Source organism: Talpa europaea (genome assembly GCF_964194135.1).
Source record: "Talpa europaea genome assembly, chromosome: 12".
NCBI lineage: Eukaryota > Metazoa > Chordata > Mammalia > Eulipotyphla > Talpidae > Talpa > Talpa europaea.
In genome coordinates this window covers 99,249,626-99,271,602 of record NC_140079.1, presented here as the reverse complement: position 1 = coordinate 99,271,602, position 21,977 = coordinate 99,249,626, and the positions used below count along the sequence as shown (strand labels likewise).

Here is a 21,977-nt window from a genome sequence, read left to right as displayed (position 1 = left end):
CCCCGGGTTGGAACTTGAAGACAGACGCCCAGGGCTTGGTGGGAGCTGATGTGGGGTCTTGAACCAGGCGCAACAACAGAGGGGGTACGTTTGCTGGCCTCGTGATAGCTGCCCTATCAGCGGGGTGTGGGCATCTGGTTCCCTCCAAGCTGGACCTCCCTGCAGAGCAGGACATATCCAAGGCAGGGAAAGACCCGACCTTGGCCTCCCAGCCCCGAGCTGTGACCATGGCAAAGCCGCCGTCATCCACAGGGACCAGTAGGAGAGCTGTGCTCCCAGCCGCACAGCCTGCTTTCCTGGTGAAGTGGGCAAGCCTGTTTGTTTCAGAGAACTGAGATCACATCGCATAGGGTGAAACAGGTTGCTACAGGCTGGTGTCCTGCCTTCCAGAGGCAAGTCCTGCTCGTGGGTCTGACAGCGGGTCTGCCCCATCCACAGATGCTGTATCCTCATTGTCCGGTCACTGCATCTTCTGAAGTAGGACTCTGAACAATGATGCTGCCTCCCAGACCACCCAGACCTCTCCAGAGTGAGACTTTACTCTGTGTCTTTTTAATTATTTATTTATGCATCAAGAACTGGTGTGTAGGCTAAAGGTGTGAGGGGTTGAGGGGATTCACCAGAGATAGCGGGGAGCAGAACAGGTGGGTCTACTGAAATACACTGTTGATGGGAGCAGCAGGGAGACAGGAGAGGTCTGCTGCGCCCTGTGGGTAGCTCTCTGGCGGGGGATTGAACTCGGGCTGCAGTGACTGCCAATAGCTTCATAGTGCTGAGACTTAACCCCTTGTGCCACCAGGGAGGCCCCTACTCTGTGTCTTCTTATCCCATGAAATCATTTTATCCCAGTCAGATTAATTAGGGCATCTGCCTGGTCCTCACATTCTGACAGATGCCTCTAAACTGTGGGTCAAGTTCATCATTCAAAGACCAGTCTGTTCCCAGACCAGGCCACTGGCATCACCATCCCCAACTCTGTTGTTCTAGTTTTGCCTTTCCAGACTATCACAGGCCTTGAGTCAGGTCCTTCCGCTCAGTATGATGTGCCTGAGACTCCACCACCAATCGCCTCTCTGTGGTTCATCCATCCATGTCGTGGATGACGAGCCTTCTGTGCCTTGAAGATGGCACTGTGCTTTCTTTATCCAACAGTTGAAGGATCCTGAGGTTGTTTCTGAGTTTTGTTGATTAGGAAAACGCACTATAAATGTGTGTGCAGCTATTTCTGGGTCTACACTGTCTTAGTTTTGTGGGTAAATACTTAGGAATGGAATTGCTATGTCAGTTAACTTTATGGAGAAGTTTTTCGGGAAAAAAGTGGCCTCTGGTGAAGCTTTGATGTGGAATCCTGGTCTAGGTTTGTGACTTGCACATGGTCTTGAGCCTCACTCTCTGGCTAGATCCCAAACGAGTCAGTCCTTGTAGTCCCTCACCCTCTGGCCCCTTGGCCAGCCCTGGTCTCCCCTCCCCACACTGCCCTCTGCTCTCACCCCAGCTCACACGCCCTTTTCCACGTCCCCACCACACGGCTTCTTCTCTGGGAACACTCTGCCACCCACCTCTCTCCTCACCAACTCCTCCTCCTTCAGCTCTACCCAATGAAATGCCACCCCTTCAGAGAAAGTCTTCCAGCCCCCTGCTATATATAGTTTCCTTTAAAAAAAATTAAAACCCTGTTCTTTTCCTTTACAGCATTTACCACAACTGGCCTTATAAAATTAACTGTGTAATTTGTTTTCTGATGGAAATTTTTATTGAGATCATTGTACAGGCACATACAGTTGTAAGAAGTAATAGAGAGAGAGCCCAGGTCACTTTTACTCAGTTCTGTACCCAGTTTTTTTTTTTTTTCCTTTTTTTTTTTGCAAAGGGGAAACTGAATAATTTTGCTTTATTATTTTTTTTTTATTTTAGACATCTTTTACATCATTTTTTTTTCATTTTTGCACAATGTATGCATTTTCATCTCGGTTATATTCCCCATACAATTCCCACACCCTTGTTTTGATCCTACTCCCTGCTCTCCCCACCTGTAGTGTATCTCTGGTGCAATTTGCAGCAACATGGATGGTGCTGGAAGGGATCATGCTCAGCAAAATAAGCCAGAAAGAAAAAGAAAAATACTGAATGGTCTCACTCATAGCAGGAATTTAGAAATCCTAAATAAGGGACCAGGAAAAAACCTAATTATAATAAAGTAAAAATCAAAATCAACAAGCAACTGTACCCAGTTTTGACGGTTGGCAAAATTGCGATCCTCTATCACATCCAGGATTTTAACATTGATAGTATGCATTAATCTTATGCATAGTTTCCTGGTTTTACTTGTGGTCATGTGCGTATGTGAGTGTTATCATACATGTGGAAGTGTGGCCCACCAGCAAGTCAAAATCCACAATGGATCCATCAAACCAGGTTTCTTCCAGCTGTCCTTCACGGCAGTTCCTACTTGTCCCAGTTCCTAAGACTGACAAACACTAATCTCTTCTCCATTTTAAAAGTTTAGACATTTCAAAAATGAATCCAGATGCTACATAACCCTTGGAGGGTGCATTTTTTTCCCCCAGCACAATTCCCTATAGAGTCATGAAACTGTGTATTCAGTAACTGTTCCTTTTCATTGCCAAGTAGTATTCCACATTGCGGCTATACTACAGTTTAACTAGTCACCTGTTGTTGGACAGTTCATTATAAATGAAAACATAAAGATTTTTGTGTGAACTTAACTTTCCATGTCTCTGGGATAAATGCTCAAGAATGACATTGCCAAGATGTTAGTTTTATAAGAAACTGATTGAAGATTAATATCTGCCTCTAACAATAGACTTTAAGTTCCAACAGTGCAAGCAGGCTGAGTTTCTTTGTTTGTTTGTCCATTTGCTTGTGTGTATGTGTAATCACTGTACGTTGGGAGCATTCCACACTCCTTAGAACCTCATTTACCACTCTATAAATATTTATATAGGAATTAAATGAGAAATGAATGAGTGAATGCATGAATAAAAATTTTGGCATGGGGATTAAATAAAATAATGTATGTAAATCATTTTTAGAATGCTTAGCATGAAGTAACCTCTAATATTTAGTAAATATTTTATCACCATCAATATTATCAGATAGGATTTAGGTAAAGAGTGATCTGGCTCAATGTTCCCATCCTTCTGCCTTCACCATTACAAAGACATCACGGGGATTTATAGGCTTGGAAACCTGAGTTCTTGCTCCACCTCGTTCCCTTAAAGGAGAGTCCCTATCAGGAACGTGTTCCAAATTGACAGAGTTCTGGGAATCTGGGCTTCATATTCAACTCCCATCCCGCTTCTGTTGGTCAGGATGAAGCTGTTGACTCTTTCTGCCAAAAATGAATCCAGGCACCTTGGCAGAAGCCCCTGAAGGTGGAGGGTGAAAATATGTGGCACTGAGCAGGTGACCCCTGACCTGGGATCCTTGCGGCTTTAGTGCATGATCTATACAGGTAAAGCCGATGCAGATAGCACAGCGCTTAATAGAGAGAGAAAATTAGTAATTCCTATTTGCCTGAGGAAAGATCAGGTCTTCATAATGGCTTGATCCATGTACAAAGAGCTAGTAAAGACAAGCGGTCCTCATAATAAAAATAGAAATGAGGTTTTTCCCAACAAAAAATGCCACTGGAATGACGAGCTGTCACAGAGGACCTGGAGAGATGAGGAAGGAGCTTCTTTGGGGACTATAATTAGGCTTGCATGGCTGGTGAGCGGCACGGCACTGCTCAGGAGCTGTGCGGGGGTGCTCCCTGCCTCTTTCTAGAATCACCGTCAAGCTCCCTCTTAAGGGCGGGGTCTGGGAGGCAGTCAAAGCCCATTCCTAGTAGACGATGTCCTCATTCTCCTCACGCCACAAGGCGCAGACCTGGCAGGACTTGGGGGACAGGAACAAAGCAGATGAGGATGCCTCTGGTTCCTTATAGGAGAGCCCCCCATGTCCTTATAGAAAACTTGGCTAATGCAGATTAATATCAAACACTGAAAGTCGCCCGTATTCTCACTGCTAATATGAGCTGGCGTTCCCCTGAAGCTTAGGTGTGTCCATGTGGATACCTGGGTTTAGATCTAGAAGGAGATAGACTCAGAAGTGGGGAGGGCCGGTGATGGGTGTAGACTGATTTTATTTGCACAGCCATATAAATACAGAGTTCAATCTTACTCCATTTTCCCATTTTCTACGCTCGTGTCTGCTTGTGAGTCTTTCTTCCTGAGGTTACCAGAGGCAAGAGGGCTGGGAGCAGAGGGACATTTTCCAGTGGAATGGGTGGTGAACTAGTTGTGTGTACATGTGTCCGCGTGTGTGCAGGTAGTTGTGTGCACATGCATCCGTGTGTATGTGCAGGCTGAGCGCCGTTCCGCTGCTACTCTGTGTGTTTCTTGCGGGGAGCCACAGGCAGGGAGGCCTCCTCCACATATTGGGTCAAGTCCTGAGCTCTGTCTAGCCTAGTCCAGGTTGCCATGGCAACAGGGAGACCCTGAGGGGGTTGTAAATATCAGCAGGGATCTGGGGGAGGCAGCATCCACCTCAACCATAGTTTGCAATTTTGTAATCCCACTTAATTTCTCAGAAAACTCATATCAATTGTTCAACTTTCAGACATTCTGATTTAAAATCCATTTTCAGGAATGCATTATCCAATCAAGTAGAAGATTAGCATTAAGAGATCACACAGACCCGAGTGTGTGCTTTTCAATGCTAAGTCTCTCCTCCCACCTCAGTTCCTCCTCTGTAAAATGGGAACAGTCAGATTACCTTCCTTGCTGGATGTCTGGGAAGATGACCTGTGATAAGAATGTGAAATACTGGGCATGGTACCCTGCATGTAGTGAAAACTCAGTATTTCCCAATTTGCTATTATTTTTATGCCATTTCTTAGAATTGCGTGGCTCTGGGTGGGACAATGATTAGTTGGGGAGGTGCACTGGCGTGGCCTGGCTGGGCTGGAGGAAAGGAGCAGGAGGTCTGCTGTGGATCTGAGTGATATTAGAGGAAGTAGCGGCACCCTGGAGTTTGGTGTTTTCACTAAAGAGCTCATAAAATATTAACATCCCCTGAGTTACCCAGAGCTGTGGTGTCAGCTCTGCTTGCTGCACGAGAGGCTCTTTAGAGATGTCTGTGGCCCAGTTAGGAGGAGGGAGAGCTGGGGGTCAAGATGGCGACAGGCATCCTAATTACTTCCTTAGCTGGGAACACTGGGCTTAAGGGAGAAGGACAGGATAGTCAGCCAGCAATGGACGCTCCTGAAAAAAATGAAAAGGACCTTCCTCTCCACCAAGAGACAATGGGGCTGTCTTCCCACAGAGGCCAGTTTATATTGCCTTGCATTTGCGTTTGTTCACAATCAACAACCACCAGAGCACTGTCATCAAAATTGCCACTGCCACCACCATTGTTATCATCTTCCCTACTGGCATCAACACCATCACCACCACCACCTCGTCATCATCAACAACCATCCCACCATCATCTCCATTGTCACCACCATCTCCATCCATCACCACCACCATCACCATCATCTCCATCAACACCACATCATCATCACCATCTCCATCACTACCATCATCATCATCATCTTCATCATCACCACCACCACCTCATCATCATTGACAACCATCCCACCACCATCAAAACCACCACCACCATCTCCATCACTACCATCATCATCATCATCTTCATCATCACCACCACCACCTCATCGTCATTGACAACCATCCCACCACCATCAAAACCACTACCATCATCTCCATCAATACCACATCATCATCACCATCTCCATCACCACCATCATCACCACCACCACCACCACCATTATCATCAAGGCATCATCGGCATCTTTTTCATGAAGCTCATCTCATGATGCATTTGTTAGGCACCATGGGTTGCATTAGGCAATTAACATGTATTATTCCATGTTATCCAAATTCTGAATAAAGATACTCATTCATTTTCCTGTTGTAAATGAAGAATCCATGACCCATGAAGTTTAAGTGAGTTACCTAATGTCACCCAGTTGATACAAGACAAGTCCAAGTTTCAGAACCAGGTGATCTGCCTCCCCAGTTTTTATTATCATCCACTTCACTATCAAGAAGGCAGGATAAGATTAAACTCTGTGCCCCCCAAAACACCATTTTAATTCTTTTATCCCCTTTGGGAGGGAAAACCTATAACCTGAGCCTCCTAGTTTGGCACAGATGGTCAACTACTGGTCTCCAAATTTATGTATTTAAGCCAGTAGAAGTCCTTCTACAGATAAATTTCACATGAACCTTCATTTATGAAGAGATGAAAGGGGCAGGAGTAGAGACAAATTTTATAAATTCAAATGTGAAACATTTATTATAAAGCCAATCAGTGAGAAAATGAGGCTATTTTGATGAACACCAATATTTGAAATTGGGAGCATGGTTAACTAATATTGTTTTCAATTAGCCTCATAATCTAATTCACTTCACTCTTTTAATTTGTTGCATAATATCAAGAAAATGCTGATTCATAAGCTGATACAGAGTTGCAAATGGTAATTTTTTAAACCAGATGACCTGAAAATATCAGGAGGATCTAACATGTCACTCCCTCTCCTGCTCTGGGGTGGTACTAGCACCAGGCTCAGCCCAGAGAATACTTCTGAGATGCAGCTGATGTGTGAATCAATGAGTGAGAGTGAAATAAACCTCAGAAGCAGAGGAGGCCTTTTATCATCATGTCCACGTATTCTCCCTCACTGGACCGACGTTTAACTAGCATCTTCTCTGATAAGCCAGGGGCTGATCTGGGCTGATGAGGCCACCACAGTGCGAGGGGAATATAAGGTGCTCATGGAATGAGTGCATGTCAGGGTGAGCAGGATGGGTTGGCGATAGACAGTAAACAGTCTCCCCATTTATATGCAGGCTGCTTACATAACCCCTCTGAGCTTCTACATCTCCACGGGTAACCCGGTGCTATCAGGATGTACCCAGCCCTGCTCTGTGAAGAGTAAAGGTTATCAGCGCCTCTCTATCTTGCCATTGCAAAATATACAAACATGTGTGTTTCATTCTGGGATTTTATTTAATTATACACTGGGTATTCTGGGACTTGCACTCTCAGATCATTAGCGCAGCTTCAGGCTAAGAACCTGGCTTTGGAGATGTAAACATGAGCTGGGCGTAAACGAGTGCAAGGCTACATGCATGGTGGCCGGAATGTGGACAGAGGGAGGGACATTAAAGTTAGTGCCAGTATTGTCACAAGAGAAGAGGGCACGACCCAGGCTCAAGCATTGACTGTCACGCCCTTGTCAGTAGGAGGGTCAGTGATGTCTCTTGAGCAGAAGATGCACAAGTTTGGCTTAATCTATTTAAGATTTCCCTCTGGAATCCATGTAGGGCACGAGGATGGGAGAAACTGAGACTGAGGGCAAAAAAACCAGTGAGGAAGTAGCTTTTTTTTAATCCAGGTTAGAGAGACTAATGTGGTGTATTGGGACGACAACAATGGAAAATCAAGCAAGGCTTCCTGCTTGGGAGATTGGCAAGTTCAACATGTCATGATTTGGGAGTCAGTTGACTATTTAGAGCAGCAAAAGGTGTGGAGGGTGAATATTAAGGTTGCAGTTTAAGTAGGTGAAGGGCAGTGCTACCATTAGCAAGTAGACAAAACCATAGAAAAAGAGACGCTTGTGCAAATGTTTTGTTTGGCAGATAACGAAACAGCAGCACACATAAGACCTTCACACTGAGCCAGACAGGAGGCTGGGTAAGATACAAGATCACTCCTGGGAGGTGCCTGGGAGGAGAGATCAGGATACAGATGTGAGGGAGATTCTGTAGTATCTCTTGCTCTTCCAAGCATGGCTGTCAGTCCTTGACGGGTGCGTGAAGAGGGCCACAACTGTGGCAGAAAGGAGGCCTGGAAGGTGATGACAATTGGGATACAAGAGTGAAGGGACCTAACGAAGCACAAGTAATCCCAACCAAGATCTTCCTTATCTTCACGGCACATGCAAGAATTCCGCCATGGGAGGGCTCAGACGGGGCCAGCCAGGAAAATAGTTTCCGTTCTCCCATGACTCCAGGCTATACGAGTGCTGACTTCTCTCTGGAATGGGGTGAAGGAAATGCTGTTCTCACTGTGGGAACACTAATTCATCTTTGGTTTGGGAAGATGCCTTGTTTGGGATGTGATCCCCTGGAGGCCAGAGGGAGAGCTCATCTTTGCTTCCAAGGGTTAGGGAGCTTGGGACAAAGGAGTGAGGATTAGAATGCGCTCCTTGCTTCCCTGTGGGGAGGGGGAAGAGGAAAAAGCAGCATGGCAGACAAAGTCTGCAACCAGGAGAGTCTAAGCAAAGCCAATGGTGGTAGAAAAAACAAACGTCATTTGCAGGAATATGATTGATCCACACGGATGCTCCTGAAACCATGTTTCTGAGATGAGCTTCACTGTTCCCAGCATCTCTCTTCCTCATCCTTCGACGGTCCTTACGTCCACTAATACTTATATGAACGGATGTCTTGTGGACCATGAAGAAGATCTGAGCCTCATGTGTGGGTTCTTTTGCCAGAGCCCCAAAGATAGGGGACATGAAATCTGAGCTAGCAGACCAGACAAGCTTCTGATGGTATGAGGCGTCTGCAATTGGGAACGGCAATTTAGGCAGTAAGGCTTGGGTTCCAGAGACTGTGATTGTCAAGGTGAGATCATGACAGGCAGGATGACTTTGTGCCCAGTATCTGATGCACTGGCAATGCTCCTTTCTGATTTCTGCAGACTCACCTCATTTTGTTTCGACTCCTCACATCTTTCCTAGCTTACCTCATAGCTTCCCGAGCCTACCACCAACAATCACAGCCTTGAGAGATGCCCTGGGAATGCCTGAGACTGAGAACCCCCATAGTGGCTCTTGCCTGTTTCCAGTGCAGGATCCTGGACAGGTTAAGGTCCAAAGAGATTCTTCCAGAACTTGAGATTTAACTTGAGATTTTAGAGGGAGAGTCACTTCTAGCCAGAGAAGCTTGAGAGTGACTCACATTGTGCAGAGATAAAGATTTCTGAGATTTATGGAGTCAAAGAGCACGGCAACCAAACTTCTGACAGAGGAAAAGTAGAGTCTTTTGCAGGCTGTGTTTGCTTTCAGATGTGCTCGGTTCCATCCAGAAAGTCGCAACACAGAGAGTGGGTGGGGTGTGGAGGCTTCCCAAAGTAGACCTCCCCGCCCACTTGTTCATTAGGAGAAATCACCACTGAGCTGTTTTTGTCTCTGCCGCCTACCAGCCCTTGTCCCACGCGCTCACATTTTGTCCTGTGCACTGGCAACGGACTCCCGCCCTTTCAGGTGGCAAACGCCTTCCCTGCACATCGCCCCTGCGGTGCATTGTTTCAGGAAAGCTCCCTTGGCAGGTGAAGTTATTTTCTGGCTTGAAATGCGGGGCTCTGCCTGCTGTCTTGGGTCTCTCTGGCAGGTGTCACTTGGGGTTCTGATAGAACACTGTCGCTCTAACTCATCTGTTTTGCCAGGGGCGGGGACAGGAAGGTGTCCACAAGGAAAATGGAGGCAGGGGCTTTTTAAGAAAAATCTGAAAAGACTAAGGTAGGTTGGAGATGTTCTGGGACTCACTTCTGTCAATCAGGTAGGGACTAGAAGCTAGGACTTCTCACACTATAAAAATAGGTGGCCAGACTTAGTGATAGGTTTCTTTTTTTTTAAATTTTTATAAATTTTACTTTTATATTCCCCATACAATTGCAACCCCCTTATTTTGACCCCAATCCCTCCCCTCCCCGACCCCCACCCCTCACAAAGTGTCTCTGGTTCATAGCTTTTGTTGTTTTTGATTTTCACTTTCTTATAGTTATTCATTTTCCTGGTCCCTCATTTAAGTTTTCTAGATTCCTGCTATGAGGAATAGACCATCCGGTATTTTCCTTTTTCTTTCTGGCTCATTTCGCTGAGCATGATCCCTTCCAGCGCCATCCATGTTGCTGCAAATGGCATGTGTTTATCTTTTTTGAACGCTGAGTAATATTCCATGGTGTCTATGGACCACATCTTCTTGATCTAGTCATCTGTGATAGGTTTCTTAAAGAGGGAAGCTTGCAGCTCAGTGGACATAAAATAATGCTTCTGAGAAGTGCTTGATAGATTTAGAGATTCAAAACGATGATGAATGAAGTGATGATGATGATGATGATGATGATGATGATGATGGTGGTGGTGGTGATGATGGTGGTGGTGGGGATCTTGTAAGCAAAATTTCCACTTCTGTTGGTACAGCATGAAGATGCCTAGAAGACTTCTATATTGTTCAACACACTCGATTGCAGACATTGATCCCATCCTGTATTAGCAGGACAGGTGTCTACTTCCTGTAGCTTCGGTGTCTGCTTCTATAAATTGGGGCTATAAACCCCCCCCCTTTGAGGATTTAGTGAAGACCAGAACAAAAGGTACTAGCCTGCTGGCCAGAAGCAATCTCCTTACATGTCTTACCCTCCAAAATTGTATCAGGTTCCGAACAGGGGTAAAAAGATTTGACCTGACATTTGGTGAGATGCAGCTGGTGAGGATTTAGTTGACAAGGACTCACGTGAAAGTTCAAATTCATTTGATTCATTAGCAAAAAAGATTAAGTAAATTGTGTGTACCCAGAAGACCAGGGCAGGGAGGTGATGTCGACACATTTTCATACAAATGCCATGTCATTAAAAACAAAATCCTCAACAGAAAATAACATCTGGTGTTCGTTGTTCCACTTTGTTAGATCTGTTTGTGAAATTTTTATCAAAAAATAGGACTGTCAGGTCAGGATCAAGCCTAAAAAATAATTCCTAATGATAGCTGCTAATGTCATGAGTGGTTGCTGGCAGATGAGCACCCATCGTAGAATTTATGTGTTACATTATTTTATCTTTTACCAACTTCATTAGGAAGACAAAATTATCATCATTGCTTCTTATGAGGGAAAATGAAGCTGAGGTTTTTAAAGGTTTCTAACTCCCTGGAAGTTTAATAGCAGTTGTAGAAGTCTCAGGCAGAGCTGGGGCTTCAGACCCCAGCAGTGCCATTCCAAAAACCGTGTGCCCTGCATACAGACCCCCCACCCCCCTCAATCCCAACCCTGCATTGCGGCGCTCATCTTGCAGACAGCCTTGAAGGGGCAAACCTAAGACTAGTGCCATTGAGGAAAGTGAATAAACTGTGGTGATCCAACAAATTCAATTCATCTGACCTTTATTAAGCCTCTCTGATGTGAGAGGCTGCTGCTCCGTGGTTGAGGGAACTCAGAAATGAGAAAGGTGTGGGGCTTGCTTTGGCCCGTGAGCAGCCGGGGTGTTTGTGAGCGTGGCCGTCCATTATCTGCACCCCCCACGGTCCATGAGGCAGACGGTGGGCACGGGCTGCGTCTGTGCGGGGAAGCGCCTGCCGTCCATTGTCTCGTGGTTCCCAAATGCTGATCCACAGATTCATCTGATGCCGTAATGACATTTCCAACAGACTGCAGCTAAATGAGAAAATTAAGGGCAATTTAGTGAAAATTTTAATAGACCTAAATTTAATCAATTTGAAGGACTGTCCTTTATTTTGAGATTATGTCCTTCTTACTTTTGGGTATAAAATGCCCTTTCCTTTATGCAGTGATGATGATAGCAGATGGGGTGTGTGTGTGTATGTGTGTGTGTGTGAGAGAGAGAGAGTCTTCAAACTTTTATTGTACTAATCCACCAATAAGAAAGGACAAAAGTTCCCAGTGTGGTGGCGAGTCTGTGAAGGAACATGATCCGGCCCTGTTTCCAGAAGCAGATGCTAAGGCTCAGGAGGTGAGCCCCGGGCCATGCTCACGTCTGCCAGTCTTGGGTCCAAACCTGGGTGTGTTTCTGCAGATGTGGGAGGCCCCTCCATGCACAGACAGGGCCACAGCAGCCATGGGCTCCAGCTTTCCCTGGCCAGGGGTGGGGGGCAGACCCCGTGTCCATGTTCAGAGTCCTGGACCCCTGGGCCCTCCTCTGGGGTGCAGGCTGGCATCCAGTGCAGCCTGGGAAGCTGGTGGAGGCAGCCCTGGCCTTTTGCAGGAATACAGGTGCTAGATTCCCGCTGCATCCCTTCCTGGACACCATGTCTTGTTTCCCCAACGTGAACACCTCCGTAGGTGTGCATGGAGGTGAACACAGACGCCCTCTCGTGGGCACGCAGCAGGGAGCTGGCCCCTGGCTCTCTCCCCAGCCTGCTCTTTTTGGGCCACTGCTGTGGGCAGTGAGAGAAGTGGGCAGCCATGGTGGGAGAAGTGAGAGGAAGGGAGAGGGCCCCACTTTCTGTGCCCCCACAAGGCCCGTCCTCAGGGGTTGCAGGGGAAATGGGCTGAGCCATAGCTGACTTGCAGGGACAAAGCTCTGAGACTCTGTCCTCCTCAATAGGTCAGGTCAGCTGCAAACCAAACCTGCTCACCTGTGAGGTGGCGTCATTGAGAGTCTGACACTCGAGGATTGCAAACTAATGCTGCCCTTTATTTTCCAAGGAAAGACCCCCAAGGTTCCTGCCTCTTTCCCAACAGTGGGCACTGCCTCCGGGAGGGACGGGGGCGGGGTGGACAAGGAAGGGAAGCTGAAACCCGGCCTCTGAGTCACGCCGTCCACAGCGGTGAGGGCCGAAGCTCCCTCTAGTCCCTATGGCCGCCGAGCTACCCGGGCTTCTCAGTTTCCTCTTGGATATTAAATATCTAGAATATTCCAACTCAAGAGTTGGGTTAGGCAGATTTTCACGGACCAGCCAGGGAAATTTACCACCATTTATGAAGGATTCCTGAGGAGCACCCAGCTAGAGTCCTTCACAGCAGCAGAGGTGTTTCGTCTTATTATAAAAGCGACCACAAACACGTTCTGGTTGGAAAATCCCAACAACATAAATCTGTGCAGAGTAAAAACTGAGTACAGCCTCCCTAGATTTAAGCAAATGTTGGACTCGCATCCTTCCAGACCCTTCCATGGGCGTGTGCCGTGTGTGATGTGTGTTTCTGCATGTGGCTGTGTGTGTGGCGTGTGGTGTCTGCCTGTGTTGTGTGTGTGTTGTGCATGTCTCTGTGTGCATCTGTGTCTGTGTGCCTGTGGTGTGTGTGGTATCTGTGTGTGGTATCTGTGTGTGGTGCGTGTGTGCGGTGTGTGTGTGTGTGGGGTATGGTGTCTGTGTGTGTGTCTGTGTGTGTGGTGTGTGTATGGCATGTGCGTGAGCATCCCCAAGCATAGCACACACCGTTGGTTTTGCCACTTTTCACCTAGGAAATCTACACTGAGTGCTCTGAAGCTTCTCAAACACCTTTCTGCGTGGTTGTCCCCAGAAAGCAGCCCAGATGCATGTGGTTGTCCGTCCTCGGCTGCTGGTCGCGCGAAACACTGCTTACAGGCGAGGCTGGAGCGAGTGCCCTGGCGCCTGCGTCTCGGTGCCCACTTGGAGCACATCTGTGGGACCCCATTCTGAGGCTCACAATGAGGCTCAAAGATCCGTATTTTAATTTTGATCCCCTCTCAACAGTGACGGGGAGTCCCAAATGGCCATCGCCGACCTGTACCAGTTTTGAGGCTCACTCTCTGTTGGACCCACTTCCACATTGCTGTAGCCATTGTAGCTGGTAGGGGCAAGTGTTTTCTTTATTTAGTTAATAGTTGATGTCAGCCTTGCGGACAATAGGCTGTGGTTAACGGCTCTAAACAACTGATGCAACTTTGAAAAGCGCTTTTGTGGTAGGCGTGAGCTGAGACCGGCTCTCACGGGCACTGCATTCCTGTCCTTTTTGTCTTGGGCTCCCTGACACCCCCTCACTGACACCCTAAAGCTGTGGAGCTTCAGGACCCAAGACTCAGAAGCAGACTCTACGGTCTGGCTCTCCGAGGGTTTATCTCCCAGGGCTTGGGGTTTCCTGCCTGAGATGCAGCTCTCCCCTCCCTGAGCACAGCTGAACCCCTGACCCTGAGGCTCCATGCCCGGAGTGGGCTTGCCTTCTCCAGGGGGCCTGTGTCTGAGAGATGGGGCTTCTGTGAGGAAGCTCTAGGGCCCATCAGGGCGGTGACCTGATTCTCAGTCCGGGGGTAAGATTGATGTGCAGCGAGCTAAAAAGCAAGAACAAGTAAAACTCAGAATTCTCAGATTCCTTGAGCAGAAAGAGACAAGAGGTGTTTTGGTCTAAATTCAAGATTTATCCATTCATCCATTCACCTACCCAACAATCCATCCATCTACTCATTCACTTACCAAGAATCCACCCATCCACCCACCCACCCACCTGTAACATGCCAGCCCCCAGGAAAAGGGGAGATTCCAGGTTCCCTACACCCCTCTCCCTGCCCTAAAACACATCCCCCACCCACCCATTCACTTCTCCATCCATCCATCCATCCATACATCCAGTCAATTCAGAATTTTCTGGAGGCTAATGTATGCCCGATGCTGTATAAACCCTGCCCTTCAAGTGGCCAGAGCTGTTGGTGTGAATCTCTCCAAGTTTTAGCCATTGCAACGCCCACCTCCCACCACCACTTAGACGGTCCCAAGAGAGCTCCAGAATGAATCAATCAGACAAATGTGGGACTTGGCAATCAGACCATGAGGGGTGAGGGTGAAGGTTTTTCCTGAAGCTGAAGATTTGTTGGCAGAACAAACCGGCAACCTTTCTGCCTCTACTGCAGCCTGCCCGGCCCATCCCCTGCCCCTGTCCTGCTTTTTGTCTTCCCATAACACTCCTCACTTTCCACACTCTACAGTTTATTTATTTATTGTCTGTGTTGATTGTGTTCTGAGTCCCCACCCCTGATATGTCCCAGGGGCCAGAACAGGGCCTGAAAAGCCATCAACCCTCAGGAGCCTTCAGGGGGTTTGAGCAAGTGGGAGTCACCTAGTGCTTGTGATGGAGACACAAAGTGAGCTTTTCTACAAATGCTTTCATTTCCTGAAGACCGAGGCCATGCAGGTGCCTATAGCGAAACCAAAACCGGAAAGTGGAAGTAAAGGGCTTTCCAGCCCCTGCCTGGAGCTGACAGTCCCACCAGGGCAGAGTCCTCTCTTCTGTCTGCCCAGCATCCCTTCCCAGGCATGAAGCTCTGCCCAGCATCACCTGGGTGAGGAGTCTGCCCATGGCCAGCTGTAACAAGTGATGGGAAGGAACTAGGAAAGCAAAAACAAATGAACAACAACAACAAAAACCATTTCCTTTATTATTTTACACAGCTGGCAAACTGGAGACAGGGAAGAGGTGACAAATCTGGCTTCATGGATCAAATTAAAAGATGAGCAGTTACCTTCTGCCTAAGGGAGCTTCCCAGGAAGATGGCACTCTCCGGGCTTCGCTGCCTCCTTGGGGCCGCAGGTAGTCACCGAGGGGAGCTGTATCACACCCCAGTGACACTGCGCACCCCAAGAGGAGAGAGTAGAGGAGTTCCTTTCCCCAGGCCTCCCATGAATGGAAGTCAAGAATCGTTTGGGGGCTAGTAGCACCCACATGGCTCTTTCCCAGGCTCTGTTGAGTTGGAATGTAAACTCTTCACCCCTAGATGCTGCTCACACGCCAGCAGAGTTGTCTCAGAAGGCGCTAGTCAAAGAAGGCACGGTGCTTGCAGAGATGATTTACACCCGGGGTCAAGCCCTGTGTCCTTCCCAGAGGAGGCAGCCTGAGTAAGCGCCTCCCTGCCCCACCCTTTCTCAGTGCCCGGAGGGGAGGCTGTGAGCCCTGCCTCTGGGGGGTCGGCTCTGCCTTCTCTGGTGCAGGGTGTCCAGAAAATGGAGCCTGACGCCAACCGCCTCTGAGATGCAGCCAGCAGGTCTGGATGCTGGTGTTCACTTTGCAGCCTGCCCTGGACTGTGGACACCTGCGTTTCAGGGCACGTGTGTATGGGGGGGGGGAGGGCAGTTGGGGTGTAGGAATCCAGTTCCCATGGCGGGTTTTCAACTTTGGGGAGAAAACGGTCCTGCACACCCGTGCTGGCTCAGTGCGGCCGAGAGCAGTTATTGGTTCCTTACATAATGTATTTGTTTTTCATTAAACCATTCAGATAAGGTCTTATTAAAGTGCCATGTATTATTTATCGTGTTTCTTATGAAAATGAAGTGAAGGGAAGAGTCTGCCCTCTTCTTGGGGCCTTTGCAGGCCTCCCCAGTGCCAGTCAGGGGAAAAAAAAAATGCAGGCAGCAGGCGAGTTCCTGTCAGCCCAGCAAATTGCTTAAGGCAAAAGAAGGCAGGGCATGGGGACCAAGCCTGGGACAGTCAGACTCTCTGACCTTTTATTCCATGTATGTTCTGTGGTGTGACTTTTCACCTTGATTTTGTGAATTGCAACATTAAAAAAAATAATGAATGAATGAAAGATAGGGAGAAAGTAAGAAGAGGGAGAGAGAAAAGGCAGAGTTTATTCATAAAGCAGGTCTGGTCTGATAAATGGGGTTTCAGGGAAAATATATAGCAAGGATTTTTCCAACTCATCAGTGCTGCCTGCTGCTCTGACACTAGACACATCAAATACCAGCCCTTCGGCCCCTGGTGCTTCAGAGCAACTTCTGCTGCTTCACAGGCTCCGGGGCCCCTCCTGGATTCCAGCACTTGTGAGTCCCGGCTCCTAGGAGTCTGGTTTTGCAAGGTGAGGAGGAGAAACAGCTTGGTGGCAGCCCTGGCTGGTCCTAGGGAAGACTTGAGAGTCACGGATGGCGTTTCGCAGCAGAACAACACATAATGGAGCTGTGGAGTAATTAATTTCCTTCTCTCCAGAAAGCAGTTTGATGAGTGATGTCCCCGCCGGGCGATGGCCCTTGTCCTCTGGCGAAGTGTCACCACGAGTCTCACCAGGGCTCAAGAGGGGGGTCCTGGGGACCACTCTGGAGTCCTGCCCTAGGGTCCCCTGAGTCCCTGGGGCGCGCTCCGGCCCAGGACAGGACAGTGACAATCTGCAGCAAGGGTTCTTGCCGGGATCTCAGCAATCAAAGAAGATGCTGTTCACACAGCCTCTTGCTCTGAAAATAATTAAAAAATAATAATAAAACCCAATCACTGGGTCCCAATCTATATATATATAAAAAAAAAAATATGGCTACTACCCTGATCAGCACTTCGCTGCAGCCAAGGATGGGCTTTTTTTTTTTTTTTTTCAGGGACCAAGGATTTGATAGTCTTAATATTTTCTTTTGATTTGCAGATCACATCCTATTTTATTGCATAAAGACTAACGAAATCTACTAATGAATAATTATTACTTCATAAAATAAAGGGGAGGGGGCACCGAGCTGCAAGGGCAGAATGCTAATTTGGCCAAGGAGGACAGGACAGGCAAGGGGGAAAAAATAAAATGCAATTTGTGGCTGCAGCCCTGAGAGTCATCTCCTCTCAGACGTGGACTCCCCCACTCCGGGCACCGCTGATCTGAGAAATGCGGGGGCCCCAGGCGAGGAGAAGCCCCTCGTTGCCTGCAGCAGGGCTGGCGTGTCAGTGCAACCCGCTCGCCTTCCCCATCAGCCAGGGCGGTTTCCCCATTCAGCGGCTCCAAGCGGCTTGGCGTGCTCCGGGGGCTGCGGGTCCAGCCCCTGCGCCGCGAGCTGCGCCCCAAAATCCTGGGGGTGCACAGCCGCCTCCCCCGCGGGAGGGGGTGGGAGACTCGCGCGCAGGAAGCCTCCGAGAGCCTCCTGCGCCCACCGCGCCCGCGCCGGGCCCCTGGCGCGGCGGGTCCCCGCGCCTCCTCCTCGGAGGGGATCCCCCCGCTGCTTATTTGCCCACGAGTCGGGCAAACCCACCGCCACCCCAAGCTCAGGCTGGGTCCCAGCTGGGCGAGCAGCGATTGTCCGGCTCGCCTCGGGCTGGCGGTGCGGGGCGCTCGCTCGCTGCCTCGCCCGCCCCGCCGAGATTTTTAGCAGACACAATTTGAATTTTGGTGAGTCGTTTAAAAAAAAAAAAAAAAAAAAGCCAAGGGGAGGGGAAAAAAGCCCAACCCTGCCCCTGGACCCATTTGACAAATGAGGAGGCAGGCAGCATCAGCACCAGCGGAGAGAGCCTCGGTGTGAGTCCAATTCTCTCTCTCTCTCTCTCTCTCTCTCTCTCTCTCTCTCTCTCTCTCTCTCTCTCTCTCGCTCTCTCTCGCCCGCCCCCCCTCGCCCGCCCCCCCTGCTCCCCCTCCCTCTCTGGAGTCTCAGCTTCACCCCCTCCAGCATCTTTACCCCCCTCCAGCATCTCCAGGAGGGCACCCCTCTACCTCCCATAGAAGTTGCCTTTGCTGGTTCTTGCCATTTCCCGGGGCGCAGGGGCGGGGGCCTCTCCACTTTGCGGGGGGCTGGAGAGCAGGCCCCCCACACCCGGGGGGAGACAGCCAGGAAAGAAACACAGAGTTTCCCGACCGACCCTTTCTCCCTCTCGCGCTCTCTCTCTCGCTCTCTCTCTCTCTCTCTCTCTCTAGGGTTTTAGTTGGAAGCACATGAACGCGGGGATCTAGTAACCCCAAAGGGGAGGCAGCAAGGGCGGGGGACCTGCGGGGCGCAGCGGGGGGAGGGGGGAGAGAAAGAGAGAGGAGAGAGACAGCCGCCGCCGCCGGGTTTGGACTTAGATAATCAGCAAAATTTAAAAAGAAAAAAAAAAATTGTAGCGCCAGGCAGAGCTGCGCGGTTGCATGCGCGCGTCTCCAGTCCTGCTCGGCGGGCGCCAGAGAGACACGATGCAGCATCCTCTGACGGGGGCCACCTGCGTGGCGCTCCCCAACGTGGGCATGTGTCCCCAGCTCTCGTGTGCCTTGACTTTTATGTACTTACAGCAGGTAAGGCGCGCGGCCGCCCTGGGGACGCCGCCCGGGGCGCCCGGACCCGGTCCCCGCGCGCGGGGGGCTGCGCTCTGGTCCCTGGAGCGGCGCGGGGAGGGCCCCCCTGCGCTCGGCCGCCCAGCGAGCGAGCCTCCCAGACCCCGGGGCTGCTCCGTGCCACCCCACGTTCCGCGCCGAGCTGCTTTTGCACCCCTCTGAATACTTTGCACGCCTGATTCCCAGCTCGGGTTGTGGGAGTTTAAAATTGCAAACTGCATTCGCCTTCCTTGGGTGTCTGTCCTGTCAGGGCATCTGCTGGCGAGTCCCCTTCCATGCTGGGAGTTTGCATCTTGGTGGAGGCAGAGCGCCTGGAGTTTTAATTCAGCTGTTTTAATAGGGAGTACAAAGGCATATGCGTGTGCTCAGTATTTTGGTTTCCTTAAGTTTGTCTGGCTTGTGCTATATTCGGTCGGAGCCTTTGGATTTCTGGAGCGTGTCAGCCCCAGAATCTGCCTCCAAACTCTGGCAGCGCCGGTGCAGGCAGGCAGGCTGTGGAGGATGCTGTCTTTGTTGGCCTGTGCAGAGGCTCTTTCTCTCTGCCTCACTCCTCTTGCTGGTCTTGCTCAGGGATTCCGTGTTTATCCCCGGTTCCGTGCGCCTTTCAGGGTCTTGCATTGTGCTGCTTTCCGGCTTTCTCTGGGTGTCTCCCTCGGACCCGCTGCTGGGTCTCTGTCCCTCCTCACCGATGCCTGAGTTGGCTCCTGGGCTTGGGGAGCAACTCGGCACCCCTATGGAAGGACAAGCCCAGCGTTCTGTCACCAGGCAGGGGCTGTGGTGTCCGCTGGCGGGGCTGGGGGGATTTTGGTCCTGCAGGCACCAGTCCTTGTCCCTTCCCAGGTGGCTTCCCACCCTGCTCCGTGAACGGGCAACAGCCATTCGACGTGGCTCTCCTGGACTCCCTGCAAGAGTAGCATTTGTGAACGTGTGTTTGCCTTTGCCTGAACTTCTGCTTCCCAAGTGTTCAGAAGGGGCCTCCTCCGAAGACCCTCATTCCAATCTGCGTGGTAGGAATCTAGCTGTTCCCAAAATGTCAGGATTCTGTTTGGAACATTTGGGTCATTTGTTATCAAGTTGGTTGCCTCCAGAAAATATTTCTTTGGCATTTTTTTTTTTTTTTTTTTGGTGCAAGTCTTTTGGAGAACAGGCTTTTTTGTTGTTGTTGCTTTAATATCTTGGGAACAAATCGGTCTATCCTTTTAAATATTATTTTATTCCATTTCTCATTAAGTAAATTGTGCCAGGAAACATTTCCCCAGAGCCTATTGGTAACATATTGTACGAGCTGCTTGCGCCATTTGTGAACCTTTGCTGGGAGTGTGAGCCAGTGTGTGTGTGTTTGTGTCTGTGTGTGTGTGCGTGTGTGCTGTGAGCACCTATGTGTGTTACCCCAGTTACCCACCAGCAGCCTGAGCCTTTCTAGAGATGCCAAAGCGCAAATGCATTGAATCAAATGACTAAAGTGAGTTGATCTTTTCCGTCTTCACTTCTGTCACGTTATGTGCTAGTGAATCTGAGCAGCATCACCTCACCAGCCGGGCGCCATAGGTAGTCAGCATTCTACAATTTCTTTGTGCATCCTTCTTTTGGAATACACTGAGGTTTCTGCTTTCTAGATCGTTCAATTGGTTTGGGCAAACTTAGGAGACAGTGACTTTGAGCGAGGGGTTATTCCTACCATAGAAAGGGCAAAGCTCGAGGAGAAATGCAGAGGACCCCAGCTTCTCCAGGCACCCTCTTCCAGGAGGGGGGACTCCTGCTCCCGAAAGGGGAGTCCAGGAGGAAAGCCTGGCAGCCATAACAAACACTCCAAAGTGACTAAGTCAGCATCGGGGTTCATGGGAAGTAGAGGAGGGGGCTGATGGGCTGCCAAAGGCACCCCCTCCTGAAAGGGTCTGTGCTTTCAGCGCAAGTGTTCACAGGTGACGCTGTGAGCTGTGTTGGAAGGCCCTGCGTGTGTGTGCGAGTGTGCATGTGTGTATTTTTTTCTGAGTCTCACTCAATGCCTGAACCGTAGTACAGGCAGACATTTATTTTTGCCCGTCATGTCCAGAATCGGGTTACCTCACCATCTTCCCAGCATCCCTAAAGTTTCCTTCCCAGTTGGGGGGAGGAGAGGTCCTTGGGGTCTCTCTCCCGGCAAGCACCGTCGAGAGAGTTCGTGCAGTCGCTGATCTTATTCAGCAGCCCAGACAACTGGCTGATGAGGGCCGGGGGGCATTCGCTTCCCTTTCCACACGATCCTCGCTGCCCCTGTCTCTAGGCTTCCAGCCACACAGCGCCGGGTACTTTCTCTCCACCGTTCGCCTGTAGCCATTTGTATCTCTGTTTGATTTTGACGACTGGGGAGGGTCACCCGGGCTCCCAAACTAAGCTGATCGGCGGGTGAACCAGGCAGCCTCCATGATAAATGACACCTTTATTGGAAATGTTTTATTTTATTTATTATTGAGACAAAAACACATCAGGAGTCGTTGCCATTCCCATCACCCATTATATAAGAAATACTCCAAAGGCAACTGTTTTATTTCGGAGCCTTTATCGTCCTGTTCTGCACACGCACGGTCTGGAGGGGCCAGAGCAGCCCTCACTGGGACGCGTTCCTGGGAATGGAGTTTCATATGGCACTTACTTCTCACCCAGTGTCTTTGGAAAACTACATCATTGGCTTTCTTCGCCTCAGCCTGACAGCCAACCTTTCTCCCTGAACTCTCCCGGATTTGTTCCTAAAACAACTCATGAAAACAAAAATCAATCGGGCTGCCTCAGCCTCCGAGTCTGATCTGAATGGCCGAGTGGAAAAGACACAACCCTTTTGCCACAAACCACACACTTGTTCGCGGCAGAGGAGAGGCGACTTGGGGGTTCACATTATCTGATTCCATTTCATTCACTCATATTTCCCAGTCACTCTACCTTAGATGGAGAGTTTCCTACAGTTTTTCCTCTTTCTCCTCTCGTAACCTCGGGTGTTTCTGCATCTTGGACCTGCAGGTTCCATCGTGTTGAATAGCCCTTCTGCAGATGCCAGGTCCCAGATGCACACGCGTGTGTCTGCCTCACAGTCCCCTCCTGCAGCACAGGCTTCAGGCTTCGTGGCTGTGACCTCTCTCTCCGGAAGCCCCGGCTGGGCCCGGAGCAGCTGGCACCCGTCTCGCTGC

At 49.6% G+C, this 21,977-nt stretch overlaps 1 protein-coding gene across 11 annotated transcripts in view; it reads left to right on the top strand.

Annotated features, from left to right (window-relative positions):
• RBFOX1 (RNA binding fox-1 homolog 1) overlaps positions 1 to 21,977 on the top strand; it is a gene marked incomplete at both ends in the record, with an annotated part of 929,893 nt that overhangs the window by 571,400 nt on the left and 336,516 nt on the right. For 6 of the 11 annotated variants that reach the window (XM_084251197.1, XM_084251195.1, XM_084251207.1 and 3 more), the window contains one exon: positions 18,584 to 18,777. The exons of the other annotated variants lie outside the window; for them this stretch is intronic. In XM_084251197.1, coding sequence (XP_084107323.1) covers positions 18,634 to 18,777 — 144 coding nt within the window. Of the gene's footprint in view, positions 1 to 18,583; positions 18,778 to 21,977 lie in introns of those variants that run through there. 11 annotated transcript variants of the gene reach the window in all.